The sequence below is a fragment of the Passer domesticus genome, chromosome 21 (genome assembly GCF_036417665.1).
Source record: "Passer domesticus isolate bPasDom1 chromosome 21, bPasDom1.hap1, whole genome shotgun sequence".
In the NCBI taxonomy this organism is placed as follows: domain Eukaryota; kingdom Metazoa; phylum Chordata; class Aves; order Passeriformes; family Passeridae; genus Passer; species Passer domesticus.
This window is the reverse complement of record NC_087494.1, coordinates 978178-1004423: the sequence shown is the minus strand read 5'-3', so window position 1 is coordinate 1004423 and position 26246 is coordinate 978178. Positions and strand designations below refer to the sequence as shown.

The 26246-nt window shown below is 57.8% G+C and overlaps 1 protein-coding gene across 1 annotated transcript; it reads left to right on the top strand.

Annotated features, from left to right (window-relative positions):
- The first annotated feature begins 1096 nt into the window (after positions 1-1096).
- Positions 1097-22267, top strand: ZBTB7A (zinc finger and BTB domain containing 7A). The gene is made up of 3 exons (XM_064396178.1): positions 1097-1255; positions 14428-15635; positions 20202-22267. Exons 2-3 carry the CDS (start codon positions 14443-14445, stop codon positions 20644-20646), a joined length of 1638 nt encoding a protein of 545 aa, XP_064252248.1. The 5' UTR covers positions 1097-1255; positions 14428-14442; the 3' UTR covers positions 20647-22267.
- Positions 22268-26246: the final 3979 nt, after the last annotated feature.

Genomic DNA, 26246 nt, shown 5'->3' with positions numbered 1-26246 from the left:
AGAGGTGACACGAGGGGTGACACGAGTGGCTTTGGGGGGGTGGCACGTAAGGGATGACCCAGAGGGCGTGAGGGAGATGCCCCGTGGGGTGACACCCGTGGGTCTGGGGGCACAGAGGGGTGACACGTGGGCAGGGTGACACAGAAGGGACCTGTGGGGTGACACCCGTGGGTCTGGGGGCACAGAGGTGGCCCAGGGGGTGACACATGGGCGGGGTGACCCCGAGGGGCTCAAAGAGACACCAGGGTGGGGACACGAGTGGGTTTGGGGCAGGGGAAGGTGACCCGGGGGGTGACAGCAGGGGGTCTGGGGGACACCGGGGTCACCCGTGGGGTGGCCCGTGGGGAGGGTGGCACAGACGGGAGCTGGGGGCTGCCCAGTGGGGACACGAGTGGGGCTGGGGTCCTGTGACAGTGACAGGGGGAGTGACACTGTGTCACACGCGTGGGTCTGGAGTCTGTGTGTGTGACACTCTGGGGGGGAGATGACACGCGTGGGTCTGGGGTCCATGTGACAATCCCGGGGGGAGGTGACACGCGTGGGTCTGGGGTCCGTGTGACAGTGAGGGGGGCACGGGGACACGCGCGAGTCTGGGGTCCGTGTGACAATCCCGAGAGGGGGGATGACACCGTGTCACACGCGTGAGTCTGGGGTCCGTGTGTGTGACACTCCCGGGGGGGAGGTGACACTCCTGGGTCTGGGGTCCGTGTGACGCTCCCGGGGACACGGGGACACGCGCGGCTCTGGGGTCCGTGTGGCACTGCCGGGGGGGAGGTGACACTCCTGGGTCTGGGGTCCGTGTGACACTCCCGGGGACACGGGGACACGCGCGGCTCTGGGGTCCGTGTGGCACTGCCGGGGAGGTGACACCGTGTCACACGCGCGAGCCTGGGGTCCGTGTGTGTGACACTCCCGGGGGGGAGGCGACACGGTGTCCCACGCGTGTCTCGGGGTCTCCGCGGTCCCTGCCGGGGTCCCCCGGCCGCGCCCCCCCGAGCCCCCCTGCGCCCCCCCCCCGCTGCGCCCCCCCCCGGCCGGAGGCGGCTGCGCCCCGCGGGGGGGTGGGGGGGGCGGCGCGCGGCCCCTTTAAGAGCGGGGCGGCCCCGGCCGGAGCAGGAAGGAGCCGCATACGGGCCTCGGCGAGCAGCTCCCGCGGGGCGGCCAGAGCCTGCTCCGCCCGCCCGCACGGCCCGGCCCGCCCGCCTCGGCACGGCGCGGCCCGCTCCGCTCGCCCGGACCGCTCGGCCCCCGCCCGGTACGGAACTGAGGGGGGGGCGCGGGGTTGGGGGGGGGGGGTCGCGCATGGTGGGGGAGGGGGGGTTGGGGCCTGACCCTCCCCCCCCTCCCCTCAGCGGGGGTGTGGGGGGGGGGAGGGGGGGTGGGGAGGGGTCGGTTGGGTCCGTTGCGGGGGGGGTGGGGGCTGCCCCCCCCCCCTCGCCCCCCCCCCCCCCGTATACGTTGTACTTGGCCGGGCCGTGCTGGGGGGGTCGCGGAGGGGGGGGGGAAGGGTTGGGAGCGGGGAGGAGTGGGGCGGGGGGGGAGCGCGGCGCGGGTGCTGCCGGGAGTTGTAGTCCCTCGGCGGCGCCTCGCCGCAGGTGCCGGGTGGGCGAGCGGACTGCGCTTCCCGGCGCCCCCCGCGCGCGCGGCGAGCGGGAGGCGTGTTGATGGGCAGCGGGCGGGGCCAATCGGGGCGCGCCCTCCGCCCCGCGAGCCCGCCCCGCCCGCCGCCGCCCGGCCCAATGGCGGGCGCCGCGCGGGGTGGCCGGGGACGGGCGCGGCGGGGCCTGCGCGGCCCCCCCCGCCCGAGCCCGCGACCCCCGCCCGGGCCCGGCCCCGCCGCGACCCCCGCCCGCCCCGCCGCCCCCGCGGGGCCGCCACCCGCCCCTCACCCACCCCCCACCACCTCCTCCTCCTCCTCCCCCCGGCGCCCCCCGCCTCCCCCCGGCCTCCATTGCGGCGCCCGCCCGGGGGAAGGGGTGGGGTCGTGGCGCCCGGCCAAGGCTCCCTGTGGGCCCCGCGGGGGGGGCGGCCCGGGCCGGCGGAGGGGGGAGCCCGGTGCTGGGTGGGGTCCCCCGGGGCCGCCCCGCGCGGGGGCGTCGGGCCGGGCCGTCCCCGCGCACCCCAAGGTCGTTGGCGGCCGAGGGGCCGGCGCTGCCCGCCCCGCCGCGGCCCTGCCCGCCCGGCGTTGTTTTTACCCCCCTCGGGCGGCCCTTATCTCCCCCCGGCCGGCTGCGGGCAGGGGGGGGCCGCGGTGATAATCCCCCCGCGGGGCCGGGGCGCTGCTGCCCGCGGCAGCCCGGCGGGATAAGCCGCTCCCCGCGCGGGGTGCGCAGCGGCCGGGGCTCGGCGTGAGGGGCGGCAGGGCCCGGGGCGGCCGGAGCGCTCCCCGCCTGCCCGGGGACCCGCCTGGGGCTCGGGCTGGGACCTGCTGGTTCCGGTCAGGTGCCCCAAAGTGCCGTGCCGTGCCGTGCCGTGCCGTGACACAGGCAAAGGTCCCTGGCCTCGTCCCCTCGGAGCGGTGCTGGAGTCGGGACAGAGTCACGGACACATCGCTGGGAGCCTGGGCAGGCAGCTGGGCGCTGCCAGGCCAAGGGTTCCTTGGCTGTGTTGTTGCAGGAGTGTGGGAAAAGTTGGTCTGTGAAGCTGTGTCAGGAGAGGCTGAGGCTGGGTACCAGGAAAAGGTTCTTTTTCCGGAGCGTGGTGGGGTGCTGGACAGGTTCCCCAGGGCATGGTCCCAGCCCCGAGGCTGCCACAGCTCCAGGAGGGTCTGGCCAGCACTGCCAGGGGTGCTCAGGGTGGGATTATTGTGGTGTCAGCGCTGGGCTGGGCGATCCCTGTGGGTCCCTTCCCGCTGAGGTGATTCCAGGGGAAGCCCTGGGACTCCGGCAGCAGCCCCAGAACGTGTCAGTCCCGGCGTTGCTCCGCCGAAAGCGACAGTTCCTGTTGTGCGAGCCCAGGCGACGTGACTGCCCAGCCCCTGCCTGGCTCTGCGTGTTCCCTGAGCTCCTGCAGACCCCCGGCTGCAGAGCAGGATGGCTTTGGGCAGCCAAAGTTCCTGTGGGCTCAAGGACTCTGGGTAAGAGTTTGCTGCCAGTCCCCGTTCAAGAGCAGCCACGGTCCCAGGGCTGCTCCTTGTCCTGGCTATCAAAACCATAACTTATATAATAACTGGTTTATGGACACGGGGAGAGAAAGGTTCTGCCTGGAAGAATTTACAACCTAATGAGGGTTGAAGTTGTGCTCAGCGTAGCAACGGAGCTAAAAGGTCATCCTGAAGCTTTCCAAAAGTGTTTTGGGGTGGTTGTTGGTGGTGTTTTCCACGGAATTGTGTGATTCCTCAAGGATTCTGCCCGTCCTGGTTGGAAATTGCAGCGTGTGGGCCCTTCTGGAGGCTGAGCAGGAAGAGCTGGGCTGGCTTGAATTCTGATGGTTTTGCTGGAGTTGTTGGATTTCAACTACTTTAAAAAAAAATACAAAAGAGACCGAGAGAAACGGAGGAGTTTATTAGAGAGGAGCCTTTCTTGTTTAATATTCATTCTGGCCCCTGTTTAGGCTTGTTCTGGTGAAAGAGGGAGTGAAGAGGCGCAACCCAAACACGGGTGAGATGGTGGGATTTTTCCACCAAGCCTTAATTGCTTCAGTAACTCCAGGGAGGGTTTTGCAAGGCAGGAGCTCTTCATAAATGTGGTGGTGAATGAAAGTAGTTCCTCACTTTGCTGCTCTGCAACTCTTCCTCTGCGTTTTTTTTGTTTTTTTTAATTATTAATCGTTTTTCACTCGTATTTCATCTCGTGGCCGTGGGTCTGGTGAGGATCTTTAGCTGTGGCTCCATGAGGAGCTCTGCTCTGTGGAGGAGCTGGGTGGAATTAATTTGGCACGGTGAGGGCGGCCGGGTTCCCTTCGTGTTTGGTGACTTTTGGAAGCAGAATTAAAAATTCCAGTTGTTCTCCTGGCGTGGGAATTTGGATGTGGGCACGGGACGCAAATGAGGGGTGAAATTTATGCTGCCATCGAGGCTCTGTGGTGGTTTGGGTGCTCCTGTCTCCCTTCAAGACTTTATTTTGGGATCAGGTGCTGGGGTTTAACTGCAGGATCGAGTCCCATGCAATGGGGAAAACTGAAATCCCGGGTCTGCCTTTGAGACAGAGTCTAAACGCTTGGGAACTGTGGTTTAATCTTGATTAAAACTGACACTTGAGGGTTTCTCCCCATCTCGGGATGCTGAGTTTTTTGGAAGACGAGCTTGTGTGGCGAACAATTAGAACCCGCCTCCTTATCTCTCCTAGTCCAGGCAATAAACAGTTGCTTTAACTACACTCTCAACCAGCCTTAACCTCAAACTTGAGCAGCCCGGTGCCAGTCTGTAATTAAAAGCCTTTTGACGAGCAGAGCTCGGGGAAAGGGAGGAAGCCGGGCAGTGTCTGGGCTGGGGGGAGCGTTCATCCCCAGCCCCTTTGATGGGAGCGGGGCCGTGTCTGTCCCTGTCCCTGTGTCCGCAGCGTCCCGGAGGGGCTCTGCAGGACGTCACGGGAGTAAACGAGGTCAGGCGAGGCTGGGATCCTGTGCCACAGCCGGGGACGATTGTTCCTCGCCCGGCCCTGCCCGTATCGCCTTCCCTGCGCTCAGTTTCAGTTTCCCAGCGGCTCCGGTGGCACAGCCTGCAGTCCGGCTGGGGCTCGTTGTCCCGGAGCCCCGGCAGGCTGAGCGGGCCGGGGATGTCCCGTGCCACTCCCGGGCTGGAAGGGAGCTGTAGGGCTCGGCTTAATGCGACGAGGTGCGAGAAACTGGAAACGGCCGCGAGCTGCCCCGGGGCGGCCGGTGGGAGCCAAGGGCACGGGGTGGGATGAGCCGCAGATCCCCTGGCAGTCAGCGCCTTCCCCGCAGCCTGGCTGCGCCTGGCCCGGGAGAAATGTGTGGCCAGAGAGCCGGGAGCGTGACCTGCCAGCGCTGGCCTGGCTGCCTGCAACGCTGGCATCCTCCTGGGCACGAACTCCCGGCACCCTCGGGGTTGTTCTGCTGCTGCTGCCCACCCTGAGCCCACCCCTGACCCTCTCAGTGCCTGGGCTCTCCACAGCACAGGATGCTCCCAGCGCTGGGGTTTAACTCCCTCCTCCCCACCCTTCACTCCTGCACCCGTTTCCTTCCTGCTCCGTGCACCTCCTTCTTTCCCACCGGCACGCTGGGAACCAGTGAGTAAATAAATGAGTTTTTTCCCCGTTGTTTGCCGGGGCTGGGAAGGTGCCGGAGGTGGGCTTGTAGCTACAGGTTGCTGCTGTGCAGTTGCTGGGAGCCTCCTGCCCCGACAGGCAGGGCAGAGGGATCAGCATTCCCCCCGTGCATCCCAGCAGGGCAGCCAGGAGGGAGCTCCGTGGCAGGGATGAAGCCCGGCTTGCTCCGGGGATTCGCTTTTGCTCGTCATCACCCGGAGCCGGGAATGGCGGGACGAGCTGGCTGTTAATCCACAAACTGGGAATTACATAAGGGTCTGCCCTGCCCTGCTCTCTCACCAAACTCCAGGCTTATTCTTCTCTTTATTTTCCCTTTTTTTTTTTTTTTTTGCCCCCTCCTTTCCCGGTGTGGAAAAGAACAACAGGTCTGTGAGGTGTCATTTGAGGCAATTAGATTAATGCCAGAGCCTCGGGCAGGGAATGTCAGGAGTGGCAGGGGGGACACGGGGCTGCAGAGGGAATCCAGGGACAGGGGACAGGGGTGGGTGCTTGGGGGGCTCCTGCAGCAAAGGGGGGATTTGGGGGTTGAGCAGTTTTTAGCACTCTCTTATTTAGGATTCAGGAGAGATGTGACAGGGCTGGGCAACGTGGAGTGAAGGGTGAATGCTGTCTGGGACCTGTGGGATGGGGGGATTTGGGATTTGAGCAGTTTTTATGGTTCTCTCAGTTCAGGAGGCCACGAGAGCTGTGACAGGAAAGGGGAAATGTGGGGTGAAGGGGCACATGGGCTTGGTTTTTCTCAAGGAAACACTGGAGTAACTTTGGGGGGATTTTGGCTGGAGTGGGGACAGGCTTTGGCCTCTGAAGGGGAGGGGGTGTCCAAGCATGACCTGCTCTGATTTTGCTCCAACCTGGAGCAGCTGGGCCGTGCTGGGGGTTAAAGCTCCGAGTCCTCAATTGCTCCCTTGCAAAGGGGTCCCACGTTGCCTTTTTGGAAAGCAGTTCCTTCTTCCTGCCTGGATCCTGGTGCCTCCAGGCTCCCGGGGCTCCCAGGTTGGGAAAGAACTCTCCTGGGAGAGAGCTGCTCCTGCAGCACCCAGCCTCGAGCTTTGTGCTCTTCTTCCCCTTTTTCTGTGCAACTCCTGAGACTTTCTGAAGTATTTTGGAGAACTGTGGCTGGCTCAGCCACGGCCTGGTGCTGTCCAGAACCTCCCAAAACGGGGGAGCTTTCCCACAGGAGCCACGTGGGAGAGAACCTGTTGGGGGGCCAGGACTGCAGCAGAGTGGGCACGTCTGTCTCAGTGGAAAGGGTTTTTTGAGCAGCAAAACAGAATTTCCTTGAGTTCCAGGGTATCCAGCTTTCCTGGGCTCTAGGCTGAGCTTAGATGGACTCAGCTTAGCCTGAGGATTGAGGGAGTTGCTGGAACAGAGGTGGGTTTGGGGCAGGGATTGAGGGTCTTTGAGCAGCTCTCAGCAGTTTGAGGTTTGTTTTGTGTCAGAGAAGTTCCTGTTGGTGCTGTTGGGGAGATCCCAGCACACAGAGTTGGTGCTGTGGAGTTTTGTGTTGAGGCAGAGTGACAGTGCTGGGGATGGAGGAGCTTCTCTTCTCACCCCAAAATAACCCTCACACAGAGCTCGGGTGGGAGACTCCCCGGGCTCAAACCAAGGCACATTCCTGCCAGATTAAATCCGGCCTCTGATGACAAAGGAGAAAATTGGCCAGGAGGGCTGGGTGGAGGAACCAGTTCAGGCTCACCTTGCAACATGAGAGCAGTTTGGTGCTGTCAGGGCTGAGGCTGGCAGCTCAGGGAGGCTCTGTGCCTCAGCTGCAGCTTTGGGATCCTCTGGAGCAGCACCAGTGTTTGGCCACTTGACCACTGTCCATCGTGGTCCACGTGCTGCCTTTGGCCAGCAGCTGGAAATTGAAGTTTCCCAGGAGCTGTGCTTGCCCTGCAAGGAAATCCCATCCCAGCTACATCCCAGGGAGTGTGCAGGGTGGCATTGGGTCATCCCATCTGCCTGGGCTGTGGAGGTGAATCCCTGGAGGGGGAGCTGTCTCTGGGAGCACCTCCAGCTTTCCTGGGAGATGCAGAGTCCTGCCCAGGCCTTTGGGATGGCTCAGAGTGAGCCTGTTCTTGGTGACACTGGAACAATTCCACAGCTGGCTTGTCTGGGCCAGCATGTGAAAACCACTGCAGTGCAGGCACTTTGGGAAAACCAAGAAGAACACATCCCTTTTTTTCTGGTGGCTCCACAGCAGCATTCCCAACAATTCCCTGTCGGTGATGAGGAATCCCAGACCTCCAGCCCGACCATGATTCCTGCTTTAATGGGTCTTTATTCCATCAAAGTTCCTGGGATGCCCGTGGGGGGTCTGTGGGATGTTCAGATCCAGTGCTCCATCCAGGTTTCAGTGGGAGCAGTTGCTTTTCCTGCCAGAAGCTGCAGGATGTGGGATTCTCCTTTCCTGCCCGAGCCCCCTGGTGTGTCCTGGCTGTTCCTGCCAGCTGCTTTAGGTGCTTCTTCCCTGGGCATCAATGACTCTTGGAGAGCTTTGGCTCTTCCCTTCACAAGGGCCTGGAGTGCCAGGGGAAGGGGAATGGCTTCAAAACGAGGGCAGGGATGGATGGGATATCAGGAAGGAATTCCTCTCTGGGAGGGTGGGGGGACCCTGAGATGGAATTCCCAGAGAAGCTGTGTTTGCCCCATCCCTGGAAGTGTCCAGGGCCAGGCTGGAGCACCCTGGGATACTGCAGGGTGTCCCTGCCCATGGGATGGAGCAGGAGGAGCTTCAAGGTCCCTCCAACCCACGCCAGCCTGGATTCTGGGATTTCAGGGATGTGTCAATCCAGGATCTGCAGGTTTGGGGCAGATTCCCTTTCCTTGGAGCAGCTGCTCGGTGTGAAAGGGCTGTGAGAGGGGGGTGGCTGTGCTGGAGCTTCCTGGGCAGCCCAGGAGCTCTCAGAGCATCCCAGGTGTTCCTCCACTTCACCTTGAGTTTGAGTCTTTGACTCATCACAGAATGGTTTGGGTGGAAGGGACCTTAAAGCCCACCCAGTGCCACCCCTGCCATGGCAGGGTCACCTTCACTGTCCCATGTCCAGCCTGGCCCTGGGCACTGCCAGGGATGGAGCAGCCCCAGCTGCTCTTGGAACTCCATTCCAGTCCCTCCCCACCCTCACAGGGGAGAATTCCTTCCCAACATCCCATGGAAACCTGCTCTGTTTGAATCCATCCCCCTTGTCCTGTCACTCCATGTCCCTCCCCGTCTCTCTTGGAGCCCCTTGAGGCGCTGGAAGCTCTCCAGAGCTCTTGCAGCAGCATTCCAGCATCCAAAGGACCTACAAGGGGTGGGATGCTCTGATCTTTGGAAGGACCAGAACAATGCAACCCCTCTGAGGAGCCCCTGCAGCAGGGTTTGGTCAGGGCTGTGATCTGGAGCCTCTTTGGGATCCAGCTGAACCCTCCTGATGTGGTTCAGTCTCATTCCTCATTCCTCCCATCCCAAATCCAGAGCTGTGGTTGCTTTTCCCTGTTAAGAGCTGGGCAGGGGCTGGAGGGGATGGATGCCCATGCTTGGAGAACAGAGCCAGATTGTCCAAAGCAGCCCACAGATATTTGCAGGGCGCTGGTTCTGCTCCAGTCTCTTCACTTCAAGAGCTGCATGATCTTGGTCATGTTACCCCAGATGGGATGTCCAGGCAGGACAGAAGAAAGCTGGAATTCACTCTTTGCCATTGCCTTCTCAAGACCAAGGATTTCTTCCCACTGCAGCACTGAAAATGTAGTTTTATTTAAGATAAAAGCAGACTGAGGGGTTTTTTTAATCTTGATTTTTCCCACAGTGCAATTCCTTCTGTTGATGTTCAGGGTCTTCCTCTCAGGAACATCCAGCTGGTTCTCCATGTCCAAATAACTGGGATAGCTTGGCCCTAAAGCCCTGGCAGCCCATTTCCTTGTTGGGAGCAGTTGAGTTTCCATGGCTCAGTGGGGTGTTTGGAGCTGACTTCTCCCAGGCAGGCAGAGCAGCTCCTTCCTCCTCGCTGCCTGCCGTGCTCCCCGTGCAAGGTGTGTGTCCCGAGGCCCTGGCGCAGTTTCGGGTGGATCCTGGGCAGAGGGAGACCTGCTGGGGCCTGTCCTGGGCTCTGTCAGCACAGGCACTGCCTGCTGCTCCCCTGGCCACGGAGCTGCCTGCAGCCAGGCTGGCAGAGCTGTCCTGCAGCTGGGACAGGGACAGGGCCACGGGCATGTCTGTCCCTAAATGTGAGCTGGCAGAGCTGTCCTGCAGCTGGGACAGGGCCACGGGCATGTCTGTCCCTAAATGTGAGCTGGCAGAGCTGTCCTGCAGCTGGGACAGGGCCACGGGGATGTCTGTCCCTAAATGTGAGCTGGGAGAGCTGTCCTGCAGCTGGGACAGGGCCACGGGGATGTCTGTCCCTAAATGTGAGCTGGAAGAGCTGTCCTGCAGCTGGGACAGGGCCACGGGCATGTCTGTCCCTAAATGTGAGCTGGGAGAGCTGTCCTGCAGCTGGGACAGGGCCACGGGCATGTCTGTCCCTAAATGTGAGCTGGGAGAGCTGTCCTGCAGCTGGGACAGGGCCACGGGCATGTCTGTCCCTAAATGTGAGCTGGGAGAGCTGTCCTGCAGCTGGGACAGGGCCACGGGCATGTCTGTCCCTAAATGTGAGCAGGGGTGTGAGCTGTTCCGAGGGGAAAGTGCCTCTTTCTGCAGCTGGTGGTGGGGGAGTGCTGGGATCCTGTCTGGGCCTTGGGCAGCAGCCCCTGGGGTGGTTTTTTTTTTTTTGTGTAAAGCACCATTATTTTAATAATTCCTCCCTGGTGCCTTGCCTTGGTTGTGTTTGCTCCAAGAAATCCCAGAGCAGCTTGGGATCCTTGGGCACCTTGAGCAAGGGGCTGAGTATCCCAAATTCCAGAATGGTTTGGGTTGGATGGACCTTAAATATTCCTGCCATGGGCAGGGCCATCCTCCAGGATCCCAGGCTGCTCCAGCCTGGTCTTGGACACTTCCAAGGATCCAGGGGCAGCCACAGCTGCTCTGGGAATTCCTTCCCAATATCCCATCTCACCCTGCCCTGCCAGTTTGAATCCATTCCCTCCTCCCTGTCACTCCATCCTCGTGCCCAAAGTCCCTGTCCATCCTGCAGGCTCGACATGCACAGGCTCAGCTCTTCCCAGGAAATGTTGCTCTGCGGATCACGGAATTCCCTGCAGCCGCTTTGCCTCGTGCTCCATGGGAAGGGTGATGCTGATTTCTCCCTTCCTGCCCCGAGCAGGTGCCAGGTGTTGCTCAAGTTCTCACCTGAGCTGCTGCAGAGGGCGGCACCCCTGCCTTTGGAAAGGTTTTGGGATCTTTTCCGGATTAGAGCACGTAAAGAGCATTGGCTGTTCCCTGTTCCTCAGGGGTGACCAAGCTCTTCCACCTGTGTATTCCTGAGCCCTCCCAAACTGCTCAGCTTCCTCTAAATTTTAAGGCAAAGCAGTGAAGGGAAAAGGAAAAAAAAACCCACTGAGGTTCTGTGGAAAACTGGTAATTAAAGAGATGTTTTGTCAGCACTTTTGGTTGGGATCCCATCTTGATGTGGTCGTCTCATTTGAATGTAAATGTCAAATTCCAGAGCTCCTGGAGGAGAGGGATTGGGTGACATCCTGCTGAGGGAAGCACAAGCTCAGGGGTTCCCGTGAGCTCTGGGTGCTGCTGGGGTCTGGGAGGAGAGAGGTGAGAAACTGAGTTTAAAAAAAGAAAATAAAATCGCAGTGCTGAGGTCAGAGCTCGGGTGCTGTGTCCTGGTCTGGCCCCTCACTGGGAGAAGGACACAGGGGCTGGAGTGAGCCCAGAGAAGGGAATGGAGCTGGGAAGAGTCTGGAAAACATCTGAGGGAGCTGAGGAGGCTCAGGAGTGACCTTCTGGCTCTGCACAGCTCCCTGGCTGGGGGGCAGCCAGGGGGGGTCAGGTTCTGCTCCCAGGGGACAGCAGGACAGGACAGGAGGGAACAGCCTTGAGCTGCACCAGGGCGGGTTCAGGTTGGATATTGGGACAATTTCTGCATGGAAAGAATGATTAAACATTGGCAGGGGCTGCCCAGGGAGTCCCATCCCTGGAGGTGTCCAAGGACAGGCTGGAGGTGGCACTGGGCTGGGGACAAGGCGGGCATTGGGCACGGCTGGGACTCAGTGATCCTGGAGGCTTTTCCAACCTCAGGAATTCCATTTCAGCGTGGAGGAGCAGCATCCCAAGGCGATGGGGAATCGGCTGGATGTGGAACATCAGCTCAGGGAGGTGGAGAGCTTCCCTCACCCCGTTCACCACCCAAGAAATGACATTTTTCCTGCCTGTGTGTGCACACTGACCTGTGGAGCTGGAATAGCCACAGCTCCGTTGTGTTGGGATTTTGGAAGCACTGAGGGGGCCGAGAGCGGGGTTGGGGCTGCACAGGGTGTCCCACCAGGGCTGTCAATAATGTTCCTAAATCACCTGGAGGTTCTGCTGTTGCTCCAACCCCTCTTCCTCACGGGCTGTATTTCACCTCTGTGGTTCCCTCTCAGTTGTCTGCGAGGCCCATTCCCAAACCTCTCCCCCACAGCCACTTTTGGGGTGAAATGTGGCACCTCTGAGCCCTTGGGACAGGGACCTGGAACTCCTGGGCAGGCAGGGAGAGAATGGGAAATTCAAGCTCCCCCTTGGTGGCCCGTTGAGACCTTTCCTTGCCAGGGAGGGACGAGCTGTGCTTGTGCCAGTGCCTTTTGTCACTTGTCACCTGGCTTCAGCACATTCCCAGGTGGATTTTGCCTATTCCACCGTGGCCTTGAGCCCTGGTGCCATGAGCAAGCAGTGGATTTGGGGTGCTTGGAACTTCTTTTGAGTCACCCACTTTACGAAGACTCAAGAAGTTCCCAAAACCCCAAATCCGGACTTCGGAATGCTCCATTTCCCGTTGGCAATTCCTAACTGTCCATCCCTTTGGAAAGGGAATGGGGTGATGCTTTAAGGACTCAGTCTCTGGATGTGGCTGGAGCACCCAGGCCCTGAATGCACTGCTGGGGGGCTCCCTTGCCCCCGCTGGCCCCGGCCACGCGGCCGTGGCGCACAAAGGCCGTGTTGTGTGCGGGGTGGCCGAGTTGGAGCGGCCTCCAGGCCTCCCTCGGCAGTCCCATGACCCTGCAGCCATTCCCACACTGGCGGGAGGATTGTCCCGGCCCCCGGGCTGGGGGGGCACCTTGTCTGGGTGCTCTGGCTGCTCCCCAGAGCTGGGGGTGTGGGGGACACAGGCAGCTCCCTCAGGACGCCTGCCCGGAGCTTCCAAACTCTGCATGCAGCTCCAGTTCATTGGTTTTGGGAGAAAAAAAAACTTGTAAAGCATCTCTGGTAGAGAGGAAGGAGAGGGGGAAGCTGCAGCACTGGTTTTGGGGCTGGCAGGGATGTGGGATCTGCTTTCCTGTGTGTGGTGGCCCCAGTCAGGTTTTGGGGAGCCCTGGAGGGAATGGGACACGCGGTGCTGAGGCAGCAAAGCCTCCCTGGAATCCCAGCTCAGGATTCCCTGGGATCCTCTGGGGATGCTGGCATGGGGTGACCTTGCCCAAGGTCACACCTGGAGCTGGGCAGTGCCACCGAGCAGCCCTTTCCTCCCTGATGTAAAAAACCCATGAAATGAGGGTTTAAAGGTCAAACCCTGGAGCTCAGGAGGTGGCTCTGGAGCTGATCCCGGGTGTCTCAGGAAGCCACCTGGCTTCCCAAAGTCTGGTCTTGGTGGCAGGACTGGTGCCTGCCCTGCTCATCCAGCCCCCCTGGGTCCTCCCTCCTCCTCACCCCCACCTCGTTCCTGCTGGGAGCTGAATGCTGCTGTGCTCCTGCTGTTGGTGATCCAGGGGTTTGCTCCAGATCCCTTTTCCACAGCCTCAGACCTGCCTTCTCCTGCCTTTTCTCTCTATAAAACAGGGAGGTGCCAAAGTTAAACTTATTTTCTGGGCTTAACAAAACTTTTCAAAAATAAGTAAATATGGAAAACTACTGAGGAGGCCGGGGGTGGGTGGGGGAAGCCAGAGTTGTGCAACCTGGGCTCCTGCTCCGTGCTGGGACCCGGGGCTGGGAGTTGCTTCCTGAATAATTATTCCTGTTCTGGATCCATCCTGACTCATCCATCCCCCCATGGCATAGGACAGCCCACGTCCCGCCGTGCCTCAGTTTCCCCGTCTGGAAATGAGGATCTTGGATACCCCAGCCTTGTGCCTGGGTGATTTTTGGACTGGTTTGTGTGTGGATTTCTTGGCTCTGCTGATCCCAGTGCTTTGGGGGGGAATTACATTGATTTTCCAGCAAAGGCATCGCTGCTTCAAGGAGCATGTGGATTTGCTGTGTGAGATGGACAGGAGGGAAATGTTATTCCTAATTTTTGGGATCAGAAAACTGGGATTGTGGGAGAATTAGGGGCTGCTCAGGCTTGCAGTCAGGCCCCAGTGCCCATTTCCCAGCAAAGGCTGGGTTTTTCCAGCCTTTGGAGTCAAGTGGATATGTCAGGAGTGACTTTATTTATTTATCTTGTCCCAAACAAACCCTTGGCATTGGGAAGAGCTGCTGCTTCTGCTGGAACCTGTCCAGGATCCGGGTCTGGTGCTGGCACTTGGTGATCCCAGTGTCCTTTTTCCTCTCTCCTGCTCCCAGGAAGGAGCAGGAGCTGCCTCAGCCTCCAGGGATCAGCTCTGCTCTGTCAAACACCTGCAGCAGCAGCTTGGGGAGGCTGGGGCTCCCCTTCCCTGCCCTTCCCAGAGGATTTTCCCTGCCCACATCTCCCCAGGTGTGCTGGCACCCGGGGATGAGGGATGGCAGTGGTGTTCCCGGGGGTGACCTCAAAGTGTTGGCTGCTCCTGGCGAGCTGGGGACCTTCCCAGCAGGAATGGGAATGGGAGATGCTCCCAGAGGTGGACGGGGAGGCACTGGGGAGGCACTGGGGAGGCTGGGCACAGCCGTGCCCGCTCCAGGTGCTGCCTGGCTGGGTGATGCCAGCTCCCTGCCAAGGCTTGCTGCTCTGGCCCGGATCCGCGCTAATTCAGCTGTTCTCACTCGAGAGCATCTGGGCTCTGCTCCTCCTCCTCCTCCTCCTCCCCAGGTAAGCAGAGGCCGGGCAGGAGGATGGGAGAGGCGCGGGGGACACGCGCGCCGCTGCCGGGCGCGTCCCTCAGGAATTCGGGGATTCTCCCGATGTCTCCGAGCTCTGACTCACGGCCTTCCCCTCCTTCCCCGCAGCCTTCAGCGTGGAAGATGGCGGGTGGCGTGGACGGCCCCATAGGGATCCCGTTCCCGGATCACAGCAGCGACATCCTCAGCAGCCTGAACGAGCAGAGGAACAACGGGCTGCTGTGCGACGTGGTCATCCTGGTGGAAGGCCAGGAGTTCCCCACCCACCGCTCCGTCCTGGCAGCGTGCAGCCAGTACTTCAAGAAGCTCTTCACCTCAGGGTTAGTGGTGGACCAGCAGAACGTGTATGAGATAGACTTTGTGAGTGCGGACGCCCTGTCGGCGCTGCTGGAGTTCGCCTACACCGCGACCCTCACCGTCAGCACTTCCAACGTCAACGACATCCTCAACGCCGCCACGCTGCTGGAGATCCCGGCCGTCAGGGATGTCTGCACGGATCTCCTGGAGAGGAAGATTCTGGCCAAAAATGACCAGATGGATACAGTAGATCAAATTGATCAGAGGAACCATCTCAGAGCAAAAGAGTACCTGGAGTTCTTCCAGAGCAACCCCGTGAACGGCCACCAAGGCAACTTTCCGTGGACCAACCCAGAGTTGAGAGACCTTCAGAGACTGAACTTCCGAGGCCAAGAGGAGGAGGAGGAGTCGAACTGCAATGGCCTGGACTTCTACTCGCAAGCCACCCCAACCGAAAGACCAAAGGCAAGTGACTGTGACCCCGACAGCAACCCGGCCATGTGGCTGGACCGCGAGGACGAGGAGCCGGTCAGCGGCGGGATGTTCTCCCCTTCCCAGAACGGACATTACAGCAGCCGTGGCTTGGCCACCCCGGGAGAAGAGGAGGGGGGCACCCCCAGGGGCCCTCTGGACCCGCAGGAGGCCGGGGACTCGCCCAGCTTCCTGCCCACGGGCACGGAGACGGAGGACGATGCCAGGGAGGTGGATGACCTGGCCGCCAGCGCCCTGCTCCAGCAGATGATCAACTCGGTGGGGCGGCAGCAGCTCGGCGACGACGACCGCAAGGACGAGGACGGGGTCATGGATTATTACTTGAAATATTTCGGCAGTTCCAGCGAGGGCGACGTGTACCCGTCCTGGTCCCAGAAGGTGGAGAAGAAGATCAGGGCGAAAGCATTCCAGAAGTGCCCCATCTGCGAGAAGGTGATCCAGGGCGCCGGGAAGCTGCCGCGCCACATCCGCACCCACACCGGGGAGAAGCCCTACGAGTGCAACATCTGCAACGTCCGATTCACCAGGTACGGGCTGGGCACAGACCTGGGGCTGGGCACAAACCTGGGGCTGTACCAAACCCGGGGGCTGTACCAGACCTGGGGCTGCACACAAACCAGGGCACTGCACACAAACCCGGCCCACCCCTCACCCTGGGAGCCAGCACAGGTCTGCTCCTGGGTGACTTTATCTCTCATTTCCATCCTAACTGGCGAGTTGGGGCTGGAGGCCAGATTTTTCCAGGGAGCAGTTTGGGGATGTGACACTTGAGCTATCTCAAGGGGCCTGGCTCGGTGGCCAGTGCCACCATCCTGCTGTCCTGACTTGCTGAGTGCTGCTGGAGCCCTGACGTGAGGAGGAAACAGAGCTGCAGCTCTTGGTGCAGGAGCAGGGGAACCCTTTGGGCATGGCCCCGTGGCACGGCTGAGGTGGCGGTGCTTGGCTTGGAAGGAGCTTGGAGCCCACTCGTGTCCTTGGCAGAGCGAGCTCTGCAGCCCCGGTGCAGCCCCCGGGGGCGTTTGCCACGGCCCTGTCCCTAATCAGGGCTCCTCTGCTCCTTGCTGGGCCCCGGCAGCACCAAAGAAAGGGGATATTGTTTGGGCTGCTCGGTTCACTCCAGTCCGCGGCCGGGCGCCGCCTCCTCTCCCCGGGCACTGCCAGGGCCGGGCCGGGGGTCCCGGCCTGGAGCATCCCCGGCCCTGCCGAGGGGCAGCGAGGGCTGCCCGGGCCTGGGGGCTGCTCCCCGCCCTTGCCCTGCTCCCTTTCCCTGCTTCTTCCCTTTCCTTTCCTTACCCTGCTCCCCTTCCCTTCTCTTTTCCTTTCCCTGCCTGTTCCCTGCCTGCTTTGTGCTGGGCCTGGGGGCTGCTCCCCTCCCTCGCCCTGCTCCTTTTCCATTCTCTTTCTCTTTCCCTGCTCCCTTTCCTTTTCCCTGCTTGCTCCCTTCCCTTTCCCTGCTCCCTTTCCCTGCTTCTTCCCTACTCCCTTTCCCTGCTCCATTTCACTTCCCTTTCCCTGCTCATTTTCCCTCACCTTTCCCTGCTCTCTTCCCTTTCCCTTACCTTTTCCTTCTCTCTGTTCCTTTTCCCTTCCCTTTCCCCGTTCCTTTTCCCTTTCCCTGCCTGCCCAGATGTTTCCCCTGTGCCACTTCCCACAGCCCAGGCCGGCCCTTCCAGGCCCCTCGTGCTTTGGGGGTTCCATCCCGTGGGGCTGCTCCGTGTGGGCTCCATTTGGGATCCCTGTGGGCTCCATGAGGGCTCCGTGTGGGATCTCTGTGGGCTCTGTGTGGGATTTGAGTGGGATCCATGTAGGATCCCTGTGGGCTCCATTTGGGATCCATGTGGGATTTGAGTGCGCTCCATTTGGGATCCCTGTGGGCTCCGTGTGGGATTTGGGTGGGATCCCTGTGGGCTCCGTGTGGGCTGCCTGGGACAGGGGTGCAGCCGGAGGGGCAGGAGGCCGTGTCCTGCCCCTTCCCCTGGTCCGGGCCGCGCCCAGCCCACGTTGGAGAGCTGAGGAATGCAGATAATGGCAGGGGCAGGGTGCCAGCCCTCCCTCCCTGCTCCCCCGGCCCTGCCACGCGGCACCTCCCTGCTCTGGGGCCGGGGCTGATCCCGCAGGGATCCCACAGGGATCCAATAATGATCCCACAGGGATCCCACAGCGATCCCACAGCGATCCCACAGTGATCCCGCAGGGATCCCACCCCGGTGCACCATCCAGGGCACTGCAGGACCTGGACATGCCACAGGGTCCCCGGCAGCTGCTGGCACTGCCAGATGAGGGGAAGCACAGGGATTTTGGGGAGGGGGAGTTGGTGGGGCAGTGCCACCTCATCCTTTTCCATCCTGCTCCCATTCCCTGGGATGAGGACCCTGCTCCCATTCCTTGGGATGAGAACCTGCTCCCATTCCCTGGGATGAGGACCTGCTTCCTGCTGGCTCCCAGGCCACCTGTAAAAAAGCTGCTTTTCTAAACCACCAGATTCCAGCCAAAATCCATCCTCCTGCTTCTTCCCACAGCAGGTCCGGGCTGGAGCAGCCTGGACAGGGGCAGGGAGCTGTCCCTGCCATCGCTGTTCCCCTGGACAGGGGCAGGGAGCTGTCCCTGCCATCGCTGTTCCCCTGGACAGGGGCAGGGAGCTGTCCTTGCCATCCTGTTCCCCTGGACAGGGGCAGGGAGCTGTCCCTGCCATCGCTGTTCCCCTGGACAGGGGCAGGGAGCTGTCCCTGCCATCGCTGTTCCCCTGGACAGGGGCAGGGAGCTGTCCCTGCCATCGCTGTTCCCATGGACAGGGGCAGGGAGCTGTCCTTGCCATCCTGTTCCCCTGGACAGGGGCAGGGAGCTGTCCCTGCCATCGCTGTTCCCATGCCCTGAGCTGCATTCCCCGGTTTCATTGTTCCTGTTCTTCCCTTCCCCATGCAGGTCCCACGCTGGGAGCAGATCCTTCCCCGTTCTGGGGGCTGGGATGGGCCCAGGGAGGGGGTTTGGGGTGTGGCAGGAGGAGCAGCGGGGCTGTTCCAGCCCGGTGTTCTCCAGCCCAGCCCTGCTCAGGGATTTTTTGCTCCCTGGCGTTTCCTGGTTCCTCTGCGGTCGCAGGGGGAGGAGCAGATAAAAAAAAAAAAAAAAGAAAAGAGAGAATTAGGGGGTTATAAAATGCCAAATATGAATTTCACAAGGCACTTTGTGTGTCACTCAGAGCTGGGCACGACCTTGGGGCTTTGATCCTTCCCTGGAGCTTTAGGATTTCTGGGATCCTGTGGGTATGGGGGGAGTGTTCAGGGCTGGGATCCGAGTGATCCGTGCAGGAATGGGGTGGGGGTGCTCGGGAAGGCTCGGGCAGGAGGGGCTCCCCTGCTCCCCTGCTCCCCTGCCTGGCCCGTGCTCGGGGCTGCCTTTGCCTGCAGGAAGCAGCGATGGCTGCGGCTCACGGGGCCCTGGCCCGGCCTGCACCCCGGCCCCAAAGCGCCACGTGGGACCCCACAGCTGAGCTCAGCCCTGGGCTGGGCAGGGTGGGACCCCACAACCCTGCTCAGACCCCATGTGGGGCACTGTGTGACCCCATAACCCTGCTCAGACCCTGTATGGGGCAATGTGGGACCCCATAACCCTGCTCAGACCCCATGTGGGGCAATGTGTGACCCCACAACCCTGCTCAGACCCCATATGGGGCAATGTGGGACCCCATAACCCTCAATGTGTGACCCCATAACCCTGCTCAGACCCTGTATGGAGGCCATACTGTGGGACCCTATAACACTGCTCAAATCCCATATGGAGCACTGTGTGACCCCACAACCCTGCTCAGACCCTGTATGGGGCAATGTGGGACCCCATAACCCTGCTCAGACCCCATATGGGGCAATGTGGGACCCTATAACCCTCAATGTGTGACCCCATAACCCTGCTCAGACCCCATATGGAGCACTGTGGGACCCCATAACCCTGCTCAGACCCCATGTGGGGCAATGTGGGACCCCATAACCCTGCTCAGACCCTGTATGGGGCACTGTGTGACCCCATAACTCTGCCCAGACCCCACATGTGGCAAACTGGGACCCCACAGCCACACTCAGTCCTCTGTATGAGGCAGTGTGTGACCCCATATGTGCCAGTGTGTGACCCTACCCACACACCCTGCACTGGGTGATGCTCAGCCCCAGACCAGGAGCTGCCCAGCCCCACTCTCAGCCCTGTGCCAGTGTCCATCCCAGGAGCTGCTCATCCCTGTGCCAGTGTCCATCCCCACACCAGGAGCTGCCCAGCCCCACTCTCAGCCCTGTGCCAGTGCTCAGCCCCACACCAGGAGCTGCTCAGCCCCATTCTCATCCCTGTGCCAGTGTCCATCCCCACACCAGGAGCTGCTCCAGCCCTGTGCCAGCTCGGCCCCACACCAGGAGCTGCTCATCCCTGTGCCAGTGCCCATCCCCACACCAGGAGCTGCTCAGCCCCACACCAGGAGCTGCTCATCCCTGTACCAGCTCGGCCCCACACCAGGAGCTGCCCAGCCCTGTGCCAGTGCCCATCCCCACACCAGGAGCTGCCCAGCCCCACTCTCAGCCCTGTGCCAGTGTCCATCCCAGGAGCTGCTCATCCCTGTGCCAGTGTCCATCCCCACACCAGGAGCTGCTCATCCCTGTGCCAGTGCCCATCCCCACACCAGGAGCTGCTCAGCCCCACACCAGGAGCTGCTCATCCCTGTACCAGCTCGGCCCCACACCAGGAGCTGCTCATCCCTGTGCCAGTGCCCATCCCCACACCAGGAGCTGCTCATCCCTGTGCCAGTGCCCATCCCCACACCAGGAGCTGCTCAGCCCCACACCAGGAGCTGCTCATCCCTGTACCAGCTCGGCCCCACACCAGGAGCTGCCCAGCCCTGTGCCAATGCCCATCCCAGGAGATGCTTTGCCCTGTACCAGCTCAGCCCCACACCAGGAGCTGCCCAGCCCTGTGCCAGTGCCCATCCCCACACCAGGAGCTGCCCAGCCCCACTCTCAGCCCTGCACTGCCCCCCATCACCCCTGCCCATCCCCACCCCGGTGCCACCCCACCCTCCTCACACCCCCAGCCCCCTGACGCGCCCCTCTGTCCCGCAGGCAGGACAAGCTGAAGGTGCACATGCGGAAGCACACGGGGGAGAAGCCCTACCTGTGCCAGCAGTGCGGCGCCGCCTTCGCCCACAACTACGACTTGAAGAACCACATGCGGGTGCACACGGGGCTGCGGCCGTACCAGTGCGACAGCTGCTGCAAGACTTTCGTGCGCTCCGACCACCTGCACAGGCACCTTAAAAAGGATGGATGCAACGGGATCCCGTCGCGGAGGGGCCGCAAGCCGCGGGTCCGGGAGGCGGGCGCCATGCCCCCCACGCCCACGGGCAGCGCCGAGGACGGCGGCGGCGCGGCCGAGCCCGAGGACACGGCGCAGGGCGGCGAGGAGCAGCAGCAGGAGCAGCACTTTGAGGAGAATTCCAATAACGAAGCGCCGGGATTGAATGTAGCAGGAGGGTCGGATGAGGGTAACGCGCAAGGACTCTCCTAAACCAAAAAAAAAAAACAAAACAAAGCAAACCCCGACCGATGAAACGATGAAAGAACCACCTGAAAAACAAAGTCACAAAATCTAGTTAGTACTTTTCCTCCGATTTTTCTCTTTAAAAGATGTTTCTCTCCCTTTTTTTTAAGGAAAAAAAAAAAAAAGCGACAAAAAAAAGAAAAAAAAAAAAAAGAGAGATATTATATTAACGTTTTCCAATCTTCCCATCGTAAGCGGGGCTCTCCCCCGAGGATCCCTCATAGCCAAGGACCTTTTCTTGGAAAGGCAAGGACGCTAGGGAAGCACCAGGTGGGGATGGAAAGTGGCTCTGTCGCATGGAAAAGAGCTTCCATGTAAATCCAAAGCTTTATTTTGTGTCCAAACACATGTTTAAAAAAAAAAAAGAAAAGAAAAAAAAACTTATTTCAGAGAGAGATCTATTTAAGAAAAAAAAAAGGAAAAAATAGAAAAAAAAAAAAGGAGTGGTAGGAGTTGGAAGGGCTGTGGCAGGGCGGGGTGTGGGATTTGGGGGCCGGGGGCTCCTTCCCAGGAGATGGGGGTCAGCATTTGGGGTCTGTCCCCCCCAGCCCCTGCGAGGCTCAGTCGGGCAGCGAGGGCTCGGGGTGGGGAAAAAAATTGCTGGAAATTGCTGGAAAAATTGCCTAAAAAAACAAAACAAAAATCATGTGAGAGAGGGCAGCAAGTTCGGCAGGGTTTGTGTCGGGCACCCGGGGCTGGGGACACGAGGTGGGGACACGAGGTGGGACAGCAGGGGTGGATTCTGTGTCCACCCCTCTGTCCACCCCTCTGTCCCTCTGTCCCTCCCCATGTCCCCACATCCGTCCCCACCCCGCGGTGCCCAGGAAGTGCCTGAGTCAGCCCAGCCCCCGCTGCCGGCAGAATTTGGGGCTGGGGGGTCCCAAATCCTCCCCCTCCCCCCCCAGGGAATTTTTCTTTCCCTCCCCCCCACCAGGGAATTTTTTCCCCCCACCCCCCAGGGAGTTTTGCCCTCCCGCTGCCCCAAAAACGCCTCCCAATCCCTCTGGCAGAAATGTTCTTTGGGGTCTCCCCTAAAGGAGCAGGAGGCCTCGGCCCCCCCAGCCCCATTCCCAAAAAGAAAAGAGAAGAAAATCTATATATAAATATATATCTAGAGATGCTCTATGGCTGGAGAGGCGGGTCCCGACCCTCGGGGGGAAAAGGCACCTTTGAGTTGGTCACCTGTTTTCTAAATGCACATTTTTAAATGCTAAAAAAAAGAAAAAAAAAGAAAAAAAAAGAGTAAAAAACCAGAGAGATTTTAAGCCCTTTTATTTTCAAAGCACTTTTTAGATTCTCTTCCTTTTATTTTAATTTTTTTGTTGGTTTTTTTGGGTTTTTTTCCTTTTTTTTTTTTTTTTTTTCTTTTGGTGTTTTTACTTTCAAAAGAAAAAAGCAAAGAGCAGGTTTTGGCCGAATGTATTTTGGAGAGGGAGTGAGAGGGGAGTGTGTGCTGGGGGTGGGGTGAGTGGTGGGGCTGGGGGAAGAGATGGATGTTTATTTAATGCAGAAAAACAAAAAAAAGCAATAAAAAATTCCAAAAAAAAGCTTAAAAATAATAATAAAAAAAAAAAAAGAAAACAAAGAAGTCTTAGCACTTTGCGATGGAACGGGTACTTTGAGCTCACTTTATCTTAATTTAAAAAAAAGCAAGATTCAAGATGTTTACAAGTCAAAAAAAAACTTTAAAAAAAAAGACTTCTACGGAGAAAAAAAATATTATTAAAAAAAAGCCTAAATTTATTTTTGTAAGAAAAAAAATGTGTATATATATATATATATTTAACAAAAAAACCTAGAAAAAAATACAAATAGAGGCAGAATCCAAGTGAGATTGGAGGATGGGAGGAAGATGCTAATTAGGTTCTGTGACATGCCCTGACCCTCGGGAATTTTAAATAGAAAAAAAACCCATGGAAGCTTGAATTTCAGGCAGGAATCCTGGGGGTTGTGGCTCGCTCGCTGCTCCCCACGGCCTTGAGGAGGTTGGTTGTTTGTTTGGGGTTGGTTTTTTTTTTATTATTATTATTTTTTTGTAGAAATAATTTTATTTTTTCGATGTTTTTTTTTTTTAGCCAGTGCCAGCACAGAGGTGTTGGGATCCCTGTGGATTTGGAAAAATCCCACCTGGAGCAGGGGAATTGGGATTGGAGCTTGGAAATTGGGATTTGAGTTGGGAATTGGGATCTGGATAGGGAAATTGGGATTTGAGCTGGGAATTGGGATTGGAGCTTGGAAATTGGGATTTGAGCAGGGAAATTGGGATTTGAGCAGGGAAATTGGGATTTGAGTTGGGAAATTGGGATTGGAGCTTGGAAATTGGGATCTGGATAGGGAAATTGGGATTTGAGCAGGGAAATTGGGATTTGAGCAGGGAAATTGGGATCTGGATAGGGAAATTGGGATTTGAGTTAGCGAATTGGGATCTGGGCTGGGAATTTGGGATTTGAGTTGGGAAATTGGGATTTGAGTTGGGAAATTGGGATCTAGGATGGGAAATTAGGATTTGACCTGGGAAATTGGGATTTGAGCAGGGAATTTGGGATCTGGACAGGGAAATTGGGATTTGAATTAGGAAATTGGGATCTGGATAGGGAAATTGGGATTTGAGTTTGGAAATTGGGATTTGAGCAGAGAAATTGGGATCTGAGCTGGGAATTTGGGGTCTGAGCTGGGGATTTGGGGTCTGGGCAGGGATTTAGGGTCTGGGCAGGGATTTGGGGTCTGGGCAGGGATGGAGCCCCCGGGAAGGAGCTGCAGGGTCCCAGGGCCAGGCTGGGCTGGGGCTCGGGGTCCCTCCAGGGCTGAGGTTTCCCGGGAAGGATCCGGGGGATCCCCAGTCCCAGGGATTTGTGTCCCCCCCGCCCCCCTTGGGCAGGAAATTGGGGATCCCAGCTCCCTGTGCCTCACATCCCCCCTGAGCAGGGATTTGGGGTCTGGGCTGGGAACCCCACCGGGAAGGGGCCAAATCCCAGCTGGAATTGGGGGCTCGGGCAGCGCTGGCTGAGCTTTTTTGGGAATATGCAAAGAAAATTCCGGGGGGATTTGGAAATAGAGACTCGGGGAGGGTCCCTGCTGTGCTCGGGGTGGTGGTGGCTCCTCTTGTCCCGTTTTGTTTTTATTTTTTCCCTTGGGATTTTCCCACCCTCGCTGCTGCTTTTCCTTCCCCAATCCCGAAGGAATTTTCCCCAATCCCAAAGGAATTTTGGGGGTTTTGGGAAAGCAGCACCGGGAGGGGGTGAAGAGGGTGGGATCATCCAGGTGTGCAGGAAAGGGGGGAAAATGTGGGGGAAAAAAAGGGGGAATGATTAAAAAAAAAAGAAGGAAAAAAGGGGGAGAAAAGGAAATTGGAGGGGAGAAATAAAAGAGGGAAAATAAGGGAAAGAAAAGGGGGGGGAAGAAGGAAAAATGAGAAATGAAAGAAGGAAAAAAAAGGGGGAAAATGAGAAAAGAAGGAATAAATTGGGGAGGGGGGCAAGGGGAGAAAAATAGGGAAGGAAAGAAGGAAAAAAGGAAAAAATGCAAAGGAAAAAGAGCACAAAGGAGGAGGAGGAGAGAGGAGCAGACTCAGGATTCCCCCAGCGATGTCCCCGTGTCCCCCCCGTCCCCCCCACTGGCAACACTTTAGCACAAGGTGAAGTTTGCACTAAAAATAAATCAAGAAAAAGCAAAAAAAAATCAAGTTCCAAACCCCCCGGGATTGTCCCTGTCCCGTCGCCTTAAACCCCCACCCCAAAATCCCCCCCGTAGCTCAGCATGGAGATTTTTGGTTTTTATTCTGATTCATTTTAATTTAATTTGAGTTGGTTTTCTTTTTATTTTTTTATTTTTTTGAATCCAGGTTGGGATGAAAGTGTTGCCAAAGAAAGTGCTGAGTTACGGTGGGAAGAGAGAGAGGGAGAGAGAGGAATAATAATACATTTTATTATTAATAATAAATAATAATAATAAATGATGAAATAATAAAATTTGGATCGAAGCCAAGCAGGGGCAAGGGGAAACAGGGAGGGGAGAAAAAACAAAAAAGGATTTTTTATTTTAAAGAGGAAGAAATTTGTGAGTTCCCCCCCCTTTCCTCCCCCCATCCACCTCCCCTTGGGGGCTCAGCCCGGGTTTGGGGGGTTAATCCAGGTTTTGGGGGGCTCAGCCCAATTTTGGGGGATTAATCCAGTTTTGGGGGGGCTCAGCCCAATTTTGGGGGGGCTCAGCCCAGGTTTTGGGGGTTTAATCAAGGTTTTGGGGGTTTAGCCCAATTTTGGGGGATTAATCAAGGTTTTGGGGGGGCTCAGCCCAGTTTTGGGGGGGCTCAGCCCAATTTTGGGGGATTGATCTGGGTTGGGGGGGCTCAGCTCAATTTTTGGGGGTCAATCTGAGTTTTGGGGGGGCTCAGCCCAGGTTTTGGGGGGTTAATTCAGGTTTTGGGGGGCTCAGCCCAATTTTGGGGGGACTCAGCCCAATTTTGAGGGATTAATCCAGGTTTTGAGGGTCTCAGCCCGATTTTGGGGGTTTAATCCAGGTTTGGGGTCTGGGGGTGCCAAGGGAGGGCTGCCCCCCCTGCTGGGTTGGGGAGGGATAAATTTGGGGTTTTTTCCCCCAAAATGGGCTCGGGGGGTCCTGCCCCCCCAGACTGAGCAGGAGGGGTTTCATTTCTCGTTTTTCACCAGGAAAGGGCTGATTCCCCCTCCCCACCCCAAAATTCTCCTTCATCCCCCCCCTTTAGGGCCCCCCAACCCTTCAGAGCCTCCCCAGCCCCAATCCCCCCCCCCAAATTTAACTATTTAATATTTTAATAATCAATCAAGACAAAACCCCCTGAATTTCTCTCTCTAAATTTTCTAAATTTTTTTTTTTTTTTTGGATTCACGACAAGAAAAAAAAAAAAAATTTAATTTCAATCAAGAGAAACAAAAAAGAGCAAAACGGGATGGAAATTTTGGGGCGGGGAGGGGGCAAAATGCTGCATTAAATTGTGTTTTATATAATAAAATTATCTATCTATCTATCTATCTCTATATATATATATATATATATACACAGCAAGAGCTGAAATGTCCCCAGGGACGGGGGGGACACCGAGCTCGGCCCGGGGACCCCAAAGGATGCTCGAGGTGGGGCCACTTTATTATAAATATTAATTTTATTTTCATTTTTTTTCCCTTTTTTTTTGTTTTGGTTTTTTTTTTTTTGGTTTTTTTTTCCTGCGTCTTTCTATATAATCTATTAAAGAGATTCTTTATCTTCAAGCACTCGCAAAGGTTGCAGCGGTTTTTATGTGTTTTTTCCAATTTTTTTTTGTTGTTTTGGTGAGGTTTTTCTCGGGGGTGGGTGGGGGGGAGGAAAAGGAGCGAGGAAAGGAGAGAGAGAGAGAAAAAAAATATAAAGAAATATATTAAAAAAAATAAATAAAGCACAGAAAAGACATTCCATAGATTGTAACTTTGATAGTTCTTTATAAAGTGGGGGGAGATGAGGAAAAAAAAATAAAAACTATGACAAAAAACGACAAAAAAAAAATTTAAAATAATAAAAATTGCACTTTGGGGGGGGGCTTTAAAATAAAATTTAAA

Coding starts and splice junctions, on each gene's coding strand:
- ZBTB7A (XM_064396178.1), top strand. CDS start 14,443: ATGGCGGGTGGCGTGGACGGCCCCATAGGGATCCCGTTCCCGGATCAC. Junction 15,636..20,201: donor TGCAACGTCCGATTCACCAG/GTACGGGCTGGG, acceptor TCTGTCCCGCAG/GCAGGACAAGCTGAAGGTGC.